General features: G+C 41.3%; 1 protein-coding gene across 3 annotated transcripts in view; it reads right to left on the bottom strand.

Moving 5' to 3' along the window:
* The window catches only part of GLRA1 (glycine receptor alpha 1), a 101208-nt gene that overhangs the window by 65290 nt on the left and 14025 nt on the right, over positions 1–21893 (bottom strand). For 2 of the 3 annotated variants that reach the window (XM_023227053.3, XM_023227054.3), the window contains exon 2: positions 3740–3867. The exons of the other annotated variant lie outside the window; for it this stretch is intronic. In XM_023227053.3, the coding sequence (XP_023082821.1) occupies positions 3740–3867 (128 nt within the window). The remainder of the gene's footprint in view (positions 1–3739; positions 3868–21893) is intronic. 3 annotated transcript variants of the gene reach the window in all.

Raw genomic sequence — 21893 nt, 5'->3', positions numbered from 1 at the left:
CACCTCATCAATTTCTTCCCAAACTGAAGTGCAGACAGGGTTATCTGCAGTAGAATCATCTGGGAACCTGTTAAACTACAGATTCTTTGGCCCAACCCCATACTAGGTGAAACCAAATCTCTGGAGGTTAGCCCAAGAGTCTAGTGTTCAGAGAGCTACCTGGGTGAGTCTCATGTACAGCCAGGTTTGGGGACCACTGCTGTAGACCAGCTACCCATTCAAGGCTGAGCGCCTGAATACTTCCAGCAGTGGGAAACTCATTTTTTCTTGAGTAGCCCTTTCCATAGTTGGATAGCTCTGTCTGCTAAAATTTTTTTCCTTGTGCTGAGTGGAAGTCTGCCTCCTTGTCACTTCCACCTAAACAAAGGTCAGGTGGAAAAAACCTGAATGGTCAGAATTTTTCTCCTTCATTTAGACTCAGACCCAGGTTTTTTTGTTGTTGTTGCCTCATGCCATTAAGATACCCCAAGGAGTTACTGCCTATGCCTTGAAATGATGTGCACAGAGTTCCCATCCAGTCCCTGCAAGTGTCTGGCACTATGACTCCAATATAAATTAGTTTCTGATTTATGTGTGTGAGAGGGCGCCGGCCAAAAGGATCCTATGGGGAGGTGCAGTTCATTGAAATAAATCTGAAATTAAATTATCCTTGAGAAAATTACAATTCAGCTGTTGGCAGCAGGATAATGTATATATTTCATTAAATATTAAAGTTTAATTTTGCTTTTTTTTGGTATGTATTTGCATTGGGCTATACCCCTGATCCTAGGAGCCATTATAATACACAAAGTCATAAAGAAGACACAGAATAACAGAGCTGGAATGGCCTAGTCCTGCTGGATCATTTTACAGATGCAGAAACAGAGGCTGAGATACAGTAAGTGTCTCATTTGGGATCATGCCTGTCAGGTAAGTAGAGGGAGGACTGGAATGCTGTTTTAGTGCCCTTTACTTCCACCTCACAGTTTCTTTGCCATTATACTCTGCAGAGTGTGCTTGGTATTCCCGGCTACCCGTGTTTTCATGAGGGTCAGGAGCAGGGAAAATTTCTAGCACTTAAGGCAGCTGCTGGGTGATGGATCCCTCCGTAGAGTTTTTAAACGATGCCGACCTCTTTCTATCATGTTGGAGTCACAGGGGCCCTGATCCTCAGTGGCCTTTTCAGGAGCTCTATGGCTTGTGTGGGGCTTTGGGGAATCTGATTTGTGTCGGTGGAAGCAGGAAAGGCATCAAAGGGCTCAGGGGCAGAAAATCCTCTCGGCAAATTTTCAGGCTTCAGCACAAAGGAAGGCAGAGAAAACTTCTTAGCTCCTGCGGTGGGGCTCCAGGAAGCTGTACCTCATTCTCAGTCAGGTGGGGGTCGAGGGAGTTAAGGCTAGTGCAGGGTTGGGAGGGGCCTAAAAGATGAACTAGTTCTGTAGATATGGGCCCAAGTGTCTGAGTAAGGTTCTCAGAGTGGGAAGATTGAAAGGGCCTTGATTCAGTGGTCAGGATAAAATTTTATTTCTTAAAAGCATCCACTGCTAAGTAAGTAAATAAATAAATGAACAAACAAATAAATAAATCACTATTATTAGAAAAAGAATTAAGTTAGAGTAACTGGGTTCAAGTCTCTGGTTTTGACAGCATGACTTGAAAAAGTCACTTAACTACTCTAAGCCCTAGCGTATTTGTGGGCTCATTTATTTATTTATTCATTCATTTATGAAGGTTTATTGGGGCTTTTCTATGTGTCAAGTACAGTGGTATGCACAAAGAATAATAATACATAAACTCTGGATGCACCCACATTCAACAATTGAATGAGTTCCTCTCTCAGAGCAAGACCATGGCACCTCTACATAGGATGGAGTTCTGAGAGAGCCCACCAGGGGGCGTGGTGGACTGGAATTCCTAAAAGCAGCGAGGGACAGAGGATGTAACCTGGTTGTCAAGGGCCTTAACCAGTTCTTGGAAGTGTTTGATTTGGCCGACAATGTTTTTAAAAGAGGTGATTTAGTTGTCAATTTGCAAGATTTCAGATAAAACCTCAGACTCAAGTCTTGTATTGGAAGGCCTAGCTGTACAGGGTCTGCATTCCTGCCTGACAGCCATCAACAAGAGCTGAGAAGTGGCTACCCTTAGATAAGCCCTATGTTTTCTGGTTTTATTTTCTTATCTCCACCCTGCTTCATTCATATACTATAGTTGTCTTGCCCCTCTAGGTATCAGAGATTGTGACCCTGGTGAAGGCTTGAGCTGAGTGTGCCGGGGGCGGCAACCTTGTTCTTGACTTACCTGTCCTTGGGGTTATGCTAACAATGCTGGAAGCTATGGCCTCAGGAACAAGGTGCAGGGGGAGTGAAGGAGCCTTGAGATAAATGGGGGAGAGTGGGCCCAAACAGAGACCTGGGTGCATCTCCCAGAACATTTTCTATTTGCAGAGTTGTGCGGAGCAAGCACTCTGAGAAGGGGACTTGAGAGCAGGGGGCAAAGTGAGCAAATATTAGGAAGCTGTTACCAGCTGTCACATGCCTTGTTTAGTCTTGAACTTGAGCCAAAGGAACAGTGAGGAAGGGCACCTGAAATCAAGGCTTGTCTAGGAAGCTGGCTGCAGGTCCTTGGAATAAGATTTTTGCAAGGGTGCTGGGAGGAAAGTCAGAGTGCATAGGCTCCCAAGGAGGTCCTTAAGACTGCACCTGCAGGGTTCTGCTTGGCAGTTTGAGATGGCTGCAACCTCCTGAGGCATCAGTAAACAAAGGGAACTAGTCTCTTGGTTATAGACACTAAGTTCTCATAGGATTGTGAGAGATAAAAGAACCTTTTCAGATCATCTGGAGTAGAGTTTGTGAACTGGCAACCCATAGGGCATATGTGGGTCACAAACATGTTTTATTTGAATTTACATGTTTTAGGAATTAGGAAGTCTCACAGAGATCTTGGTATCTGGCTCTTCTTGGAATACTTGATGCTCTGACAACATGGGGCCTACATTTCTGCAGGACAACTGCAGACTGGGGCTAAGGAGAGGCTGCCCCTGTAGAGGAGCCTGTACCTCTATTTCTTCATAGTCTCCACCACTCCCTATTGTCTTACTCTTGGTTTGCCTCACTGATTTAAGTTATCAACCCTGGTAGGCATTTGAAATTATGACTCTGATTTAGACTAAAATTTTTCAAAATTATTTATTAGCCCACGGGAAACTTTCAGCTGAAGAATTTTAGTTGGGACCCCATTATTGAAAATAAAAGTGGAGCTGCTTGGGGAGGAGCAGCATGGGCTTGCTTATCATGTCCTCTGCTTCTCCTTTGGGGGCACCTGCTGGAAGCCTGAAAGCTCCGTGAAGCATATGTTTAAAAGCTGCCGAAGTAATCAAGCCCATCACTGCACAGATGAAGAAACTGAGCCCCAAAGAAAGGGAGAGACTCATCATCTAAGCTCAGAGAATAAACTCGAGCCCAAACTTGAACCCATTTCTCCACGTTCCATGTTTATCCTTCTTCCTATTATACAAGAGGTAGCAGATAGTTTTTAATTCACTTTTGGACTCCTGGAAACCAGAGGTGCTGTTAAATTGAGTCCTCTGAGGCTTTGTCTGGGCTTGGTGGGAGAGAAGACTGAATTGATTAAGAATGTCTGCCTTGGGTAGAGGAAAGAGTCATGAGATTCACACTGTGTATTTACCATCTGCATGCAATACCATGCAGCTTTAATCTGGGAAAATATTTCCCTGTGGGTCTGGAAGGAATGTTTTCTCTACCTTTAAAATTGGGCCTGATCCTGGCATCATATCCGGAGGTTCTCCCCATTAACTTATCCAGGAAATCCGAGGGTGACATAGGCTTGGGTGCGGAGCGAGCAGCTTCAGCCTCCTTAGAAGCAGCAAGGCTAAGGAGGAAGAGAGGAAAGCAAAAGGTTAATAATGGCTCTTTCTCATACTGTGATCAGATCCCAGCCTTGTCCAACCTCTGTAGAACCACACTTAGCTGGAGAAATGGGTAATATAGGTCCTTAATGAGGTAAGGCCCTGGTTAAATTGTTTACCCAGCCCAAATATCAGCCAGCATGGTATCCTGGCAGACAGCCAAGTGTCTGATTGATGCTGAGAAGTCACTGACATTTTTAGGGCTTCATCTCTGGGATTTTGAGTAACCACACTTGGCAGCTGGGTGTCCCTGGGAGAGAAGAGTAGAGGTTAGTCTTTTGGTAGACCTAACCCTGTGTTGGGCAACTGCACTCTCACAGGTCCATGGAGCCACACAGACAGAAAGGATGTTAGAGATCAAATAATTTACCATTTCCTCAAGGCTTATTTTCAGAATCAGAGTCACCAATTTTTTAAAAAGTTGCAAAGTCAGATGCATTCTGGAACACAAATTTTATCAGGCATTTTTACCTCAAGTATCCTCAGAAGCTTTGACAAGCTTATGTGCTTGTACTTATGGGATCGCTGTCTCAAGAAACACATACTTCAGAAAATCTCACTTGGGAAATTGAGGCCCAGTTAGCAGAAGGGACTGACATAGGACCCAGAGTAAATCGGTAGTAGCCTACTTCACTGTATCGAGAGTTAGGTGATTAGAAATCAGACTGTGGGGATGCATCACACTGTTTCTGTCACCCCTCTCCCACCCCACACCCATTCAACAAAGTGGCTTTAGGGCCCCATTCATACCACAGTATGAATTACTCATGTATTAAGAACATGACCCTCCTTCTGCCAAACTCTTTATTTATTTATTTAAAGTTCTGGGATACATGTACAGAATGTGTAGGTTTGTTACATAGGTATACATTTGCCATGGTGGTTTGCTGCACCTATCAACCTGTCATCTAGGTTGTAAGGCCCTCTTGCATTAGGTATTTGTCCTAATGCTCTCCCTTCCCTTGCCCCCCACCACCCGACAGGCCCTGGTGTGTGATGTTCCCTTCCCTGTGTCCATGTGTTCTCATTGTTCAACTCCCACTTATGAGTGAGAACATGCAGTGTTTGGTTTCCTGTTCCTGTGTTAGTTTGCTGAGAATGATGGTTTCCAGCTTCATCCATGTCCCTACAAAGGACACAAACTCATCCTTTTTTATGTCTGCATAGTATTCCATGGTGTATATGTGCCACATTTTCTTTATCCAGTCTATCATTGATGGACATTTGGGTTGGTTCCAAGTCTTTGCTATTGTAAATAGTGCTGCAGTAAACATACATGTGCATGTGTCTTTGTAGTAGAATGATTTATAATCCTTTGGGGTATGTATACCCAGTAATGGGATTGCTGGGTCAAATGGTATTTCTGGTTCTAGATCCTTGAGGAGTTGCCATGCTAAACTCTTAAAGCATATAGATTTCAATAAGAGTCAATGTTGAAGTCTCAAATGTTGAAGAACACTAATTTGGGTTGCTTTGGGCAACTGAGCTTTCCTAGTACTGAAATTATATCCAGGAGATAGTTAGAAGCCATGAGCAGCACTGACATGTGCTTGTGGGACTGGGATGTTGGAGGAAATGCATAGAGATGTGAATGTATGTGTATGTGTGTGTGTGTGTGTGTGTGTAAGGTGGAAGCTTCTGTCACCTAGCCAAGCAGTGCATAACGTTCCCCAAGGATTTGTACCCAACCTGTCTTGTTCTTCCTCTTGGCTTCTTTTCTGGTTTCATCAGTTGTAACTGTTTAAGCAATCAATTAATAATGGATGACTCTCAAATCTGTCACCACCCTGGCCTCTTCCTTAAAACCCCCTTCCTAATTTGAAAACACCTGTGGGACACGTTTATCTCAGTGTTCTGCCAGTGTGTCAAATTCATCTCCTAAACTGAACTCTACAGCTTCCTTCCCAGACTTGCTCCTCTAAATCAGTTTCCCCAGATGACATCAATATACTTCCGCTCTTTAGGATTAGAAGCCTCAGAGCCGTCTTGTCTCCTTGCTCCTCCACCCCCCCCACAACACCCATAAACTCACTCACCAGGTGCTGATGTAGTTATCTGTGTTTGTGTTTTAAGAGCAGGAGTCATGGTGGTTTTATTTATTATTTGTTTGTTTGTTCTTTCATTCCCCACTGTGTCTACCATGGTGTCTCATACTTAATTGGTACTCAGTAATTGCACAGCGAATGAATGAATGAATAATGTGCTACTTTAATTAATCAAATATCCTGGCTAGTAAAAAGTGTTCATAAATATTTATACATGGATTAACAATTTTAGAATAATTAGACTATTATACACAGTAATGGAAAATACTGAAAGCAATCTGGTATTGCTTTGAAGGTTCGGAGGGTATTCTAGGACTCTTTAGACACTCTTACTATTGCTTAATAATCTGAAGATCCTTACTCATATCCTGGTGAGCTAATTTTGATGGACAGGGTGAGGAACAAATGCGCTTTAGTTTCTTTGTGTGTGTCTATGGATGTAGGTGAGTTTGTGTGATGTGGGCGGGTTTCTAGGTATGACTGTATAGACGTGTTATGTATACAGATGGATGGATGTGTATGGATGTATGTGGGGACTAGAGTGTGCATGGGGGTGTTTGTAGATGCATAGTGAATTAGGTCACATAGGTTTGTATCTGCAAAATGTGAATTTCTGTGCTCATGTGTATGTATGTCAAGTATCACATTTAGTATGGGCATTTTTTGTGTGTATATGTGAGGTGTCTGTATGTGAGCTGTATATATACATGGGATGTAGGCTGTGAATGTGTAAAATGCTTCTGTAGATGTATGTCTGTGATGTGCATATTGCATGTGTTTGTTTTTAAAATGTACTGTGAAACATAATATAGAATAATGCAAAAGAGTGAAAAGAACAGATGATTTGGAATTCATCCTGTTCTAGTCATTTATTAGCTGTGTTACCTTGGGAAAGTTACTTAACCTGTCTGAGGAGCTTTAGTTTTCTTACCTGTCAAATGAGTTTTGCACAAGGAATGACTGAGGTAGCATAGTTAAAAATACCTAGGACTGCACTTAGAACACAGCAAGTGCTCGATACATTGTTTTTCTCTTTGTGGCATGGGGTGTGTGTGTGTGTGTGTGTGTGTGTTTGAAGCAGTTCAGAGTGGGTCTGGGGCTGCTCCTTGTCTCGCAGCGCTTTCAGCTGCACCGTGGAGCCCACATGGCTGGAAAGCCCTCCCAGATGCTTCCCATGGCCCACAGTTGGGGCCACAGTCCATTCAGCACTGGACTCATGGCTGCTGTGTGGCTCTGGTGTGGGCAGAGGGACCACAAGCACGCAACTAGTGATTTATGACTTTTCTGCTGCTATAATTCACTTCTAGAACCTCTCTAGGAGTGGCAGTTATGAAGCTTTCATAAGCTCCCTTACTCTCTCCAACCCCTCCTCTCTGATAATAAGATTTGGGAACGTAGTACTCCCTCCCAGCAGTTCCTGGAGCACAAGTGATCTCTTGGCTCTTAGGCCTGTCTCTTAGCCTGAATCCTATTAGGCAGTACAGTGGGAGAATGAATTCGCCCCAAATTATCCCATGCCATTTGCTATTGCCATAACACGCCATTTAATACCAGAATCCTCCCCAAAGCTGAAGAGTCTTCTGGTTATTCTAACTTGCATGTATGCAGTAAGGTATTTGCAATCTGGTCACCCAGCCACTGGCTCACTTAAAACCTTGGCACTGAGCCGAAGTGGAGGGAATGAAGACTCTGGGGGGTTAAGTTACTGGCCTCGGGTCACACAGCACTTTAAAGACAGAAGGAATTAGAACTTACATTTTCAAGTGTTGACTTATCCAAATGCTACAACGTAAGGGAAAGTCCTTTGTAAATTGTGAAGAGTATAAAATCATGATAGTCGTGCTATTACTACGATTTGTTTCTGAAGCTTGTTCTGCCCTGTTATATCCAAGCAAGTCAAAACATGTGTCTGAATTCTAGCAATCTGTATATACACTGCTCTGAATTTGCCACACTTAAAAATGAAGAGGAAATCGTTGTGAACTACCCAGTGATCCTCTGTTTTGTTGAGTGATTCACAATAGCATATTCTGAGAATCTCTAGTCCAGCCTCTCCCATATATTATTTACCAGCTGTTTCCTGTTACCACTTTCATAATTTTTGCCCTGTTTGTTCACTACCTCTGTCATTCACTTAATTATTTTCATTAAATTGCCTCACTTCTTTTAAGTTTAAACTTACTTAAAAGGAAACTACATTTCACTACTCACAAATAGAAAACTAATATTACTTGCCATAATGGAAGAGAACCATAATAGCAAATACAATGACAACAAGACAAAAAGAGAAGAGTTTACAATTCTAGTGATCTGCTGCTTGCCAATGTTCTGAGCCCAAGGCCTCCTCTAAGTTACAAAGGAAGTGCAGCAAATGTAGGACAGGCGTTAGAGGCATATTAACACCTAATGAGACTTCCGGAGATAATAAGAAAGATTGGAAGAGAATTGGTTCAATAATGATTTATTGTTATTATGTCAATCACTTCAAATCCTCCTCCTCCCTCACTGTGCCCTAGGCCAAAAGTTCCCAACTCTTCTCCAAATACAAAGGCTCCATATTAATGCCAAAGTAGCTGTGCCTCCCTCCACTTGATAATCCTTGTACATTTCTGTCTATATTTAGACAGCACAATTTGCACAGGATTATTCAAAACTCCCCCTCTCCACCCTGGTGAATCTGATGTGCTGTGCATCTGTGTAGAGTAAATATGCATTGGGGAGCTCTTTTAGTACCAACATTCCCAGTTAACTTAAGCATTTGCTTATAGACCATGAGCTGCTGGACGGAAGAGCTGGGAATGAATCTGAGAAATGAAACACTCAATTGTTAAAATTTTCTGATCTTATGACAGTATTTGGAAACGATGCAGTTTTTTTCAGGGATTACTAAAATATGATGGGTGAATCAGACTCAGTTTAGGCAGATTTGATTAATGGTAATTTTCAGAAAGACAGTAAGGTCTTCTGAGACCAAGTTTTCTATTCCTTACTGAGAAGGCTTATTACGATAGATGCACTGACTATACAAAACATTAGAATATTATACACAGAAATGAAAAATACTGAAAACAATCTGGTGTTGCTTTGAAAATTCATAGGGTATTCTAGGACTATTTAGACACTCTTGCTTAATAATCTGAAGATCCTTACATCCTGAAGAGCTAGTTTTGATGGACAGGATGAGGAACAAATATATTTTAGTTTCTTTTTGTGTGTCTATGGATGTAGGCGAGTTTGTGTGATGTGAGCAGGTTTCTAGGTATGATGTATTAGGTATGTTATGTATACAAATAGATGGATGTTTATGGATGTATGTGGGGATTAGAGCATGCACTAGACTTTCCACCACCTTCTGGTCAGGGGATTTGTCACACTAAGAGACTTTGGTACTTAAAGGACCTCGGATGTTACTCCTAATGACAAAGACCATGCAAAGCTCCAGGAGTAGAGTTCAACAGAGGGGTTGGAGGCAGGGTGATGTAATGAAGTGGGGGGCTGTGTGACCTTCAGTGAGTCACTTCCCTTGTTGGCTTTCAGTTTCCGCAGTTATACAATGAAATTAAGATGATCTCTAAGAGCCCTTCTATCCCTCAGTCATCATTTTATGAGTCTATAATATTCCTTCTTTTTTTTTTTCATACACCTGGTCTGGGGATCCAGATTTGTCTGGACATCCAGATTTGTCTGGACTTCTTTGGAGGAATGGGATTTTGTATCTTGGTTCTTCCTTACTTAGTCTCAAGACTTTTTTCTCCAAAGGGTCAATCTGTTTCTCAAGGTTTACTTGGAAGAAAGGCCAGATCAATGTTCAGATTCTCATTCTTCAGTTGCAGCATCAATTGCAAATAGGGAATCAATGTAAAACTGTCAATCTGAATTACAAATGAGCTAGGGTTGACAGTAAAACTGGGGAGAAACAATTTCAGCTAATTTTACATGGCACCACACCCCCAAGAACCACTCTGGGTTAGCAGAGGGGATCCCCCTGGTCGATTCCCTCTCCAGTTCACCATAAGCAGAGAAGTCCAGGAGATCAGGATGGAAAAGGGGGAGGAAAGACAAGAAGGGGGCAGAAGAGGGACTAAGAGGCTGAGAGCAACCAAGGGAAGGACCCATACAGCTGGAGGAGGAACTTGGAGGTGCAGATTGAGGACAGGGAGGTGGGAGATGGAAGAGGAAGAGGACACTGTGAAAACGAAGGAGTTTGAGGCACGGTCAGCACTATAATTGAGGAATTCAGTAAGCACAGTGGACAGGTACCCAACTACACTTGGTGAGAGGATGAGAAGTCTCCAAGAGGCTTTGTGGAGAAAATGACATTTTAAGTAAAACTTGAAGGTTAGGTATGGAGTTGGCCTGGAAAAATACAGGAGGAAGAGTGTTTGGGGTAGAAGGAACAGGATGTGTAGTTTAGAAGTGAGAGACAACTTGGAGAACTGAAAGAAGAGTTTAGTGTGTGTATGAAGGAGGGAGGGAGAGAAGAGAATGGGAAATAATGAGAAATGAAGATGAAACACTTGCGGGTAGGCTCTGTCTTGTTCAGTGCCTGGCAGGTAGTAGTAATTAAAAATTCGATTTGACTGGCCTTTGCCCTCTAATTATTTATTGTCCAGTAGATAGAATAGTTTAGGTACTTAAGAAATTATAAGAGGCTGCCACTCTGCTTAGGTGGCATAATTGGACTGCTATGGTGGCTCAGTGGGGGAAGGCAGTATTTAGGGGGAAGGCAGGGATTAATTAGAGAAATCATCTGAGTTTTATTAATTATAGTCTCTGTGTGCTTTTAGAAAGACCCAACATTTGCTATTTTCAAATTGTATATTCAGGGGAGAAAGCTTTCTCTTGCCCCATTGCCTGTGGGCTGTCTTTTTCTAAATGAAAAACAAATGGTGGATGGTGAGGAGGGGTAGGTGGGTGTCCTGGTCTTCTGGGAAGAGGTGGGGCTGAGCTGGGCTGGCACTCTTGGCTTTCTAGGCTGAGCCAGTTTCCTATCCCTGGCTCTGATCCCAAGGCACTTGGGGCTTGTCGTGCAGCCTGGGCGCTGCTGGTCACCCTCAACTTTGCCTGAGTTGGATCCTCAGGTCAGCATCTGGCTTCCCCCAGCCAGCTGTGCAATTCTGATTTTATTTGATTGCAGTAAGGGGCTTAGGCTGGCCAGAGAGTGCTTGACATTTTATTACTGTCACTTCATGATCTGCTAAGCACCCCTGGGAACAGAATGTCACAGTTGGCATGCCCTGAGCCCAATTCACCTCAGGGTCTTATGGAACAAGACACCTCTCCCCCTTCCTGTCCTACCTCCCACAGTTATTACTGCCCCCTATAGGGAACCCTTATCTGAATAAGAAACACATGCATTTGCACATGATTTTCTTCTTGTAGCAATGTAAAATCCTGGATTTTTGGAGCTGGACTAAACCTTAAAATCTCATCTGGTTCTGCCTCTGCACCTGAGGAAGTCTGGTCCTCTAGGGATCCCATATACTATGTAGCATCAGTTTCCATGTTTTCCTCTGGATAGCCTTCCATCCACTAACTCTCCTGCCTTATCGTATGTATCCCTGGATAGCCTTCCATCCACTAACTCTCCTGCCTTATCGTGTGTATCCCCACAAAGTAGGGCCACCTAGAGAAAGGTGAATGAGGTACCTAGCAAAATTTAAGGAGGCACCGAATCCCAGGGTTTCATAAATGCCAATCCTGCACTTATAGGAACCAGAGAGTGAGCACCTCCTTAAATTTTGTGCCTCACCTGCTTCACTCTAGTCCTGGCCCTGCTACAACATCCTAAATCCCTGAGCCTGGTCTATAGGGTGGGATTTCCTGTAGATTATAAAATCTATTCACCCGATGAGGGGGTCTCTTTACCCCTTACAGCATCCCACTTTATTTTCAAAAAGTTTCTTGTTTTTCTTGTTTGGTGGCAAGAAATGACATTAATTGAGCACCTGCTGTTCCTATTGTGGACTCTGAATTCCACATTACATATTTTATCCCGTTTAATCCTCCAAACAGCCCGAGAAGCAGGGATGCCTGTCCCCATTTTACAGGTGGGAAAAGTGAGGCTTAATCAATTTTGTGGCTTGTGACTTGATCTCTCCAGCTCTGGCATTCCACACTGTATTTGCTTACATTACATTGACGTTTTCTTTTTTCTCATCTTCCTTACTCTATGCGCATGTGTGAAGGCTGGAGTCATGACAGCCCTGGTCTTTTCTGGTTCAAGCCAAACTTTCAGCTCTGTAACCTTCTTTTTTCTCAGAATTGGGGCCATCAAGGTGTTATATAGACAAAACCCTGAAATCATGATTTTCACAAATGTCTCTTCAGGCTCTCAATAAACATGGTTTTCATGAAGAGCCTGGCACACAGTCAGAGCTCAATAAATATTTGTTAAATGGATGATATATACCTGAAATTCCAGAGGAAGCTTAATTTAGCTGTGCAACATTATTTGGCACCAGTGATAGGATTTGACTGGAGTCCAAAGAGTCCTAAACTATGGCCCTGATACTCTTAGTCAGCCCCTTGGGAAAATATTTAATGTCCTCAGGGAAAATACAAGGCAGAACAATAAGAGAAAAAGTCATTTCTTTCAGTGGTATTCACACGAAATGTCTTGGACTACTGGCCTAGGTCAAACCTATGTTTACACATAAACCCTACATTCCTGCTTCCTTATGTCGCTATTTATAATTCTACCACAACCATCTCACTTTGCCCCAACTGTATCTATGCGTCTTACTCAGAAAAATTTTCCCGTGCCTCTGACTTTCAGTGTTCTGCAGTCTGGTCCTATGGTGAAAGAATGCTTGGCTTAAGCCTGGGGGCATCAAGTGGCCCTCAGATGAGTTACAGTGTGAAGAATCCAGGGGGATTCTTCAGAGGCTTGAGTGTGGAAGAACAGGCCTATTGGGTTTACTCTGACTGAGGGAAAGCTCTTAGCAGGCCCTACATAATCAGCATGCATCCCACGAGTTGGACAGAAGAGCAAATGACTCTCATTACCTTGAATGCAGCTTTTTTTTTAATCAGATAAATCTCACTGGAGACATGTGCCTTTGCGCAGAATGGAGCCCAGGCTTCTGGACAGAAAGTTTTGGGAAAAAAGATGGCATTAATCAGCAGGCATTGGTCATTTGAGGTTGCAAAGGCCTGGGAGTATAGATATTGAGGAGACATAGCAACAGGATAAAAACAGATGAAGACATGATATTAGCTAATGACAGTAATGGCTATCATTTATTGATACTTTACATATTTCACTGTATTTAATCTCTTCTCAATACCATGAAGATGACATCATTATCCCCATTTTACAGATGAGGAAGCTGACACTTTCATTTTCAGAAAATTTACCTGAGGTTATACAGTTTGTAAGTGGTAGCCCCATGAGACAACTGGTCTCTGAAGCCCATGGTATTAATCACTATAATTTATTGACTCTTCCGAGTGATAGTGATTTGCAGAGTGCCTCTGAGGAGCCTCTCTGGTTCCTGATATAACTGTTTCCTCATAACTCTGGAATTACAACTGGGAATTTTGGAGGTCTGGGAATTGGAAAGTATGGGTTGGGAATAATGTAATTGATAATCACTTGCACACATGTAACACTTTCAGTTTTTATGGCACTTGTAAATCCATCACTACATTTGATCCTCACATCTGACCTGTGACAGCATCTCCATGTCCAGGTGATGACACCGAGGCTCATTTGAGAGGTAGGAGGCCTGCTCAGTCTCAGATGGTAGAACCATAACATAACTGGAGGGCTCCAGGACTGGTCTGGGTTATCCTCTGCTTGACTCCTTGGTCATTCCCCAGAGCCAGTCATGAAATGGAAAAACCTTCTTGACTGTTTATTACATCAAATCTATCACACTTTATTTGTAGTCAACTTGCCTTTTGTTTTGCCTTTTTCTCAGTTCACTCATCTTGAAAATAGTACCTGCCTTTACCAACTGCAGATGTTTGAATGGCAGAAGGTCACAGTACTTTTACGGATGCTGTGGAAATAAACTCATTTCTCAGGTTATCAACTTTATTCATTAGGTGCTTTTAGATACTGATAATCTCATTTTAGATAGCATTAGTTTATGATTTCATTTACTTATTTACTTAAAATAATTAGGAAGTGCCTATTATATTTTCAGAGATTGTACTAGGTGTTAGAGGAGGTTACAAATAAAATAATAACAGCCAGTCCTTACTGAGTGGTTATAAAATACTGTACCAGTCATTACACCAAAAGCTTTATTTGCAATACTTAATCCCCAAGATAACCCTTTGAGTTGGGGTATAATTACCTCTGTTTTTTCTGATGAGAAAAGTGAGGTCCATAGAGATTAAATAATTTATCCAGGTTCACCTGACCTTACAGACTTCTCTCTTAACTATATCAGTGATGAATGTGCAATAGCTGTTGCTTTCCAGGGGCTCTCAAACTAGTAGAGGAAAACTTATGTGAGAACAAATAAATGCTTTAATATCCAGGGCCTTTAGAAAAAAACATACCACTTTTCCCTTCCAAGTCTATACTAGTTCAAACTCATAGTGGGAAAAAAAAGCCAAGTTGCAATGAACCCATAGGAAATGCATCAGCAAAACTGTAGTATTTATCCCAGAGAAAACAGAGGTTTTATAGGAGTAGAGCTTGGATGTGTGTGATCTCCAAGCATCCAAAGACTATGATTCAAAGAAGGATGTTCAGAAAATAAACAATCCTCACTAGGCACTGAGGAAGAAATGATTTTAAATTGTAGAAAGGGCAATTTGGATTAAAACCTGAAGCTGCCTTTAATAAATGGAGTGACTGGTCTTCAGAAAGTGAACACTTAACTGTGAGTTGGTAGGGTTTAGCTGAAGTGGGTATTTGCATGTAAATACAGAGTTTTAGGGACGCTCCAGGGCTCTAATAATGCTCTCTAAATAGCCTTTGTTGATTCCCCTGAATCCTTTAAGACAGAGTCAGAGCTGCTGCTATGCTCAGTGGGGTGAAACTTCTTTGTTTCACTCAGCAGGTTCCAAAGTCTTGGACAAGAAGTGAGTAGTAGTCATAGAATGATGAGACCTGGTCATCCTGTGCATTAAAAAAGACATTCACTGATCACCTGCTATAAATTAATAAATGTATATTATACCCCTGCAAGACTATCATCTCCATTTTATAGATAAGAAAACTGACTCAGAGATTAACTGAGAATAGCAAAGGCTACTACCAATGACCAAATATTTTCTAGGTGCCATCCACAAGTTAAGAACTGTTCCATACAGGCGTTCTAATCTTCCCAACAACTTTATGAAGCATCAAACATTTTCTTTTCTATTTTTCAGATGAGAAAACTGAGACTTGGGGAGATTGACAGACTTAATCAAGGTGAGTTAGTGGCAGAGCTGATACATAAATCTAATCGAGGTGAAATTTTGGCATAAGTTTTGGAGCCGCTGTTCAAATCTGCTAAAACAGCTCACTCAATTCAAATAGGCATGGTTTTAAGTTTCTACTCTTCTGTGGTTTAGTATAACCTTCTAGAAGGAATATTTACTTAGGAGAATTCAGGAAAAGTATCATTGACACCCTGTGGAACTTAATGAGGTGGAAGGAAGAGTGATGGATGACGAAGAAACGACAAGGCTCTGTGGCCAATGCCCCTTTACTCTTTCAGGATAAAGGAGCTCTAGGGTCCTTGCTGAGGTTTTATTCTCTTCTTGGGATTTCTGTCCTTTTTACCCTGTACCTTCAAGATCCTCCAGCAGGTCACCTCTTTCTAATGCACAGGGGGACCAAATGGGGTCCTGAGTCCCACTGCCTTCTGCCACTTGTTGCATGTCTCAGAGGCAAAGAGAAGCAACCTTGGAAATGCAACAAGCTGTGGATGTGGAGTCAGAGATTCTGGTTTTGCAGAATTCTACCTGTTGCAATTCTTCCTTGTATGATCTTGGGCAAGTCCTTTACTATGTGTAACCTTCAGCTTCCTCATCCATAGTGTGTAGATAGCTCCTGTTCTAACTTTTAAATTACTATTTAAAATAATGTGGAAGAAAGCATAAGAACTTGTTTTCTGGCTGAAACAGGGCATGCTCCAGGGCTAGGCACATGGACTCTGGCATCAAATCCAGGCTCTGGCTTTTACTAGCTGTGTGGCCTTGGGCAAGTTCCTTATTCTGTCTAAATCTTTGTTTCTGCATCTGTAAAATGAGGGTGATAGTAGTTGTTGCTCATAAGGTTGTTGTAAGGAATAAGCATTTTTTTACAGTGCTTACTTTGGTGCGTGGCACAGTGTACATGTTCGATACAATTTTTATTGATTCAAAGAGAGTTGGTGGATCTAGGCTTTGTGATGGGGGATGAATATATGAACTTCTAGAAGCTTTTTGTGCTTTATATTGGAATCTAGAAGGGCCACCCACTCTGACCCTAGAAGAGTACCACAGCAATCTCAGGTAGTTCTACTATGCTCTTAGTAATTTATCTGTTATGTAGTAAATTAATAGCATTACTTTGGCATTTCAATCAATAGGATTAAGATGATCTGATGGTAACAGAGTAGTCATTGCTGCTGCATATATGGAAACTGTCCAGTGGCAAAAACTATTTTTCACAAGTTGGCTGGTTGCCCTCAGACCAGATTTTTCAATTCTTAAAAAAAAAAATTTCCTCTGATGATTAAAGCAAAAAATGCACATTGGAAAAATACAATGAGGTTCAAGGAAAAAAATGAAAACCCACCTGGGAATCGCATTATCTAGATATCTACTGTTAACACATTGCTAAATTTCTTCCAGGTTTTTTTTTCCTCTACAGATTATAATCAGTGTTGTTTCCTCTTTTTTTTTGACTGAAGATTCTAAATGAGCATTTTCTATTGCTATTAAACCTTTAGAAACACAATTTTAAATGAGTGCATACGCCAGTGTGTGGCTGGCATATGCAGTCATTTAAAATTAGTATTCATTTTGCTCTCCCACAGTTGATAGGCATTTATATTATTTTCAATTTTTAGCTATCATAAATTATGCTGGAAAAACCCCCTTGGTCACAAACCTCTGTTCATGTCCTAGAAGCAAAATTGCTGAGTCAAAGCTAGAAATATTTCTGAGGCAGAAAGGCCGTAGCAGAGTAAAGGAGCCCTTCCCAATCCCCCAGGACCAGCAACTTGGCTTTCATTGAAAATTAATTCTTCGTAAGGCAGTGTGCTAGGGGCAAGGGCTGAAGGCAATGGTGAGTAAGTAAAAGTTGAAAAAGAGAGAGGTGACTGCTTCCACTTTTTCCCTTTTTCTGCACTGACTCACATTGCCCATGAAATTGTAGACATTGGAACGTGCTGGAGGGGAGAAAGAGCTCTTAGTGACAGATTGTTCAGGAGCCCAACATCGCTTCGTGCTTTGCATTTCCTTTTCTGTTAAATTGCTCTGCATATGTCTTCTGCCTATGTCATATTCATTTTTTTTAATCCCTGAAAGTACTTACATTTTGTAAGCATTTCCTAAATGCTCGAAATGGGGGTAGGATAGCATGGTGGACTCAAATCTGATTCTGCCATTTATTAGCTGGTTCTGATTTATTAGCTGTGTGATCATTTAACACTTTCAAATTTGTTTCCTTATCAGTAAAATAAAGGTAATAATAGGGATACTTTCTAGAATTGTTGGGCTAAGCAAGAAAATATGTATCAAGTGAGAATTGCAGTGCCAGGCACAGAGGAACTACTGAGTATGTTAGCAATTATTACAAAGAAAAATACGGTTCAAATAATCTGCACTAAAATCTTATGCCAACCTAAGTTTAACCTAATAATTCTTAAGAACTTCGGAAAAATCTGAAGACTGAAAGCGTCAGGAATGCAGGAAATACCAGATGTGGGCTGTACTCCACATCTTGGCTAATTTATTATATTCAGTTGTAGGTCCTGCATTTTAAGAGGGACATTAACAGGCTGGAGCAGGTCCAAAAGGGAACAATTGGGCTGGTAAACAAACTTGAAATTGACCTGTAAGGAATAATTAAAGACTCTTTGGGTGTTTGGCTCAGAGAAGACTTAGGCAGAAGGGATTGGTCCGTTGGGCTGTTAGGGGAAGAGGGACCCAACTCAATAAAATAATGATTTGAGTATTTTTATTTTCCAGACATCTAGCTTTGCAAATGGTATTTACTTTTTCTTCTCCAAAACACTACACGAGGTACGTATTTGTGTTCCTATTGTACAGATGAAGTAACAGGCACAGAGGCAGAAGTGACTTGACAGTTAGTGTGGTTAATAGTTGGAATAGTAGGAATGGAGCCAGGTCTTTCTAATTCTATAGTTTGAGTACCTTCTACAGCCCACAGACTTATTCCAAGTGACCAGGGAAGGCCTGTTAGACTTTTAAAGAGCAAAGTGGCTGCCTGATACATGTGAGGAAAGAATATTTAGACCATTAGAGCCACCCAATAATGAAAGAAGCTGCCTAAGTAGATAATGAGTTTCTTGTCACTGGAAGTATTCAAGGAGAGGCTGAACTTCTGCTCAGTAGCATGCTGTAAGGATGACAGCTGAGGAGTGGGCTGGAATTGTGACTTTATTACTTACTTGGATGTTCTTGAAAGTTGCTTAACTTCTCTGAGCCTGTTTCTTCATCTATAAACTGAGAATATGGCCTAATTGTAGAAGACTTACAAAAAAATTATAGATAAATTGTTTAGCCAAGAAGCTGGTATACAGAAGTTGCTCTTTATATATTAAGTGAAAAATTATCTATAATCTTTCTATTTGTATCTGTGGCTCTCATTTATTTGGTGACACTGCCTACTCACTTCTTCATTGGGAAAAATTTTAGACTTGGAGAGGTCACCTCCTGGGTGAGTATTTTACTTCACTTCCGCAGTGGCAGGTACATGCTAATTTCTGTCCCCTTAGGCAAATGACAGGTTGGACTTTAAAACATGGGCAGTGGAATAAACAAAAGGAAGAATGTTTAGACTGAAATGTTAAGCAATAGAATAAACATTATTGGGGGAAAGATTAGAACCACACAGCTAATAAACCGTGTCACCCTGTGGATCAAATATCAGATGGGTTCGAGGAGCCCAATATATGCCCAGCACTGTGCCATGTGCATTATAGTTCAATCAATTGGAGGCACTGTCTTTGTCTACAAAGGTCACAAGGCCTGGGATGGCTCAGACAGTTGTGAAAAGATTAGCTGATAGGACTGAGTGTTATTCTGTGTTATATCTTTTGGTTTGGATTGCAGCCCCTGGGCAATTAGGGGAGGGATGCTCAGAAGCAAGAGATGGAGAAGATGACCTTGCAAGGTCTCTTTCTTGCCTGGGATTTTCTCCTTTTGATGATTCCCAGGATTCTTTCTAGCAGGCACAATGCTGTAATGTTGCAGTTGCGGCTTCCTTGGGCACATTCACTAGTCGTTTCCCCAGGACTTTCCCAGAGCCTGGGAATATGCTAATAATTGTTGTCCATTATCTGACCTGGAGGAGGAAGAGGTAGATGAGGAAAAGGAGGAAGAGGTGAGGAAGAGGAGGAAGGGCCGCCCTTCTGAGGGCTCTCTCAGCAGCCTTCCTTCCTGGGCTTTGAGAACAAGGCAGCATCCTGCCTCCTCCCAGGTATCTACTCAGTCTCCTGTTCTGTAGACATCAGTCTAGGCTCCTACCAACATCAGCCATGGGTCCCACCAGCAAGAAACATGGAGTTAGTTGCATGAAGAGAAAGCTTTTATTGTTGGAATTCTTGATGTGAGGATCCTTCCTTTTCTTTCAACAAGATAAGCAGATTCCAACTGCTTTGGAAAATGTCTTCCTTTCTCTCTCTTGTTTCCTCCTCCTGTCATCATTCCTCCTTAACCTTTGCTTCTTCCCTCCTACATTCTTTTCCCCTTCTGGTTTCTCTACCTTCTTCCTTTTCCTTCATTTGTTTCTGAATCCTGGGATGATGGAGTTGAGAGCGATCTTAGAAGTCCTCTAGTACAGTGTACTAATTCATTTTACAGATGAGAAGAATGCATTTCCAAGAGATAAAGAAATTCACAGAATGAGCCCTTGGTGGAATCCAGAGTAGACGTGAGTTGAGTGCTCTTCCCTCTTTATTACTCTGCTTATCTCCACATTTCTCTCCCCTTTCTTGTTTTTTTTTTTTTTAATTGTTCATTTTATATCTTGCTCAATACTCTTTCTTCTCTTTCGTTTCTTCTTAATCCCATAATGTTAAATGGAAAGAAAATCAGGACTTTGGGTAGAAGAATTGAAAGAGAAGTGTGTTGTCAAGTTCTTTCCATCGTGGCTGTGATTTGGGGTGAGCGCCTCAATTTTCCTCCTCAGCGTCTCTATCTACTTTCTCCATCCTACCCTGCCACGTCTTTGGAGGGGTTTGTCCACTGTCTTTCTCCATATGAAGACCTTAAACTTGAATTGCCAAGGTGCCCTAAAGGGGTCCTAGGTTGGTAAGGTCACTGTTTTAGTCCCTTCATCTACAAACTGAGGATGATCATCGTACTTTCCTCATAGGGTTGCTATAAAGATGAAATAGTTAATACATATCAAGTTTTTTGAAAAGTTTCTGGCATATAGTAGGTTCTAAATACATGTTATTCATATTTGCTAGTATTATTAATTATAAATATTATTATTTAGAGGGATTTCTGTCCTTTAGCAGAAGGGTTGAGAGTCACAGATGTCATTCTAATAAATAAGGAGAGAAAAGAAAATTATGAACATAGCTCAAATAGAGACTCGGCAAATTACACAAAGGGTGACCTGATCTCAGCTGTGCTCTGCTTCCTGAATGTGTCCACTTTTTAACCAAAGGCACCATCTTTTCTCCAACTATTTGATTTCAAATTGTAGCCCATGTCCATGACTTACCCTGAGAAGAAGCTGTTTGGAACTTAAGAGTAAAGTTAGGCCTTGCTCAGAACTGACCCAGTTTAAGAAGTCCTTCTGATATTTTCCATTTTCTACCAGATAGTGTTTAAAATGTGACGACAGAGTGCTGTATTCTCCAAACCAAAATCACTTGCATATCGTATCACGAGTTTTGCCCAATTTATGTACTGTTATTTAATTTATTTTTAGTTTGATTTTTAGTCTTACATGTTATCAATATCATAATGGAATTGGTAAGTTCTGGTCCCTAGTAAAATAAAATAAGAGAACATTATCCTGTACCATTATAGTGTATCTTGTACACTATTGGTGTAACTCTGATTTGATTTTAGGGAAAGTTGTCATGGTGATAAGAGACTTGGAATTCTCAGTTCTTGTCTACGCTGGACATTAATTTACTGTTGACTTTGGACAAGTCCCTTTCCCTCTGGCCACAGTTACTCCCTGGGAACTGAAGGAATTGGTACATATAATTCTTTCCATCTCTAACTTTTTTTTTTTTTGTCATGAGTATTTTATGAAATTGCACAGTGAATTGGGTAGGGCTCCAGTCACCCTGATGAGAGTATGTACCATCAATCACGTTGTTCTGAGGGCCTAATTCTATAATATAACTCTAGCCTTCCATTTTCCAGCGACATTTTGCTTCCAGCACAATTACTTCTGTGGGAACAGCAACTTCCATTTGTTCAGAAAATTCTTCTAAATATACCAAATAGTTTCAGCCTCTAGGCTGGTTTTTACTTGGAGAAAACACAATCAACACGGCACTGGTTTGGGTGACTCCACATGTCTTTCTTTCCTACCTGGTACAGGTTGCCTTTTGTTAAGGTGGGCTCTAACTTTGATTGAATGCCCATGCTCTCTGGAATCCTCTTTTATTAAAAAATATATTTTCCAGCTTTTCAAAAGTAATATATATTGTTGTAAAACATTCAAGTATTACAGGAATATTTAATGCAGGAAATAAAAGTTCCCCATGGTCTCATTCTCAAGAGATAATAACAAGTATAAGCAGTTTTCAGTCCATTTCTGTACATTTTTTCCCCGTAAGAGGACATTAATACAT

The sequence above is a fragment of the Piliocolobus tephrosceles genome, chromosome 4 (genome assembly GCF_002776525.5).
Source record: "Piliocolobus tephrosceles isolate RC106 chromosome 4, ASM277652v3, whole genome shotgun sequence".
Lineage (NCBI taxonomy): Eukaryota > Metazoa > Chordata > Mammalia > Primates > Cercopithecidae > Piliocolobus > Piliocolobus tephrosceles.
Note: the sequence above shows the minus strand (reverse complement) of the source record. Positions and strands in the feature narration are given on the sequence as shown.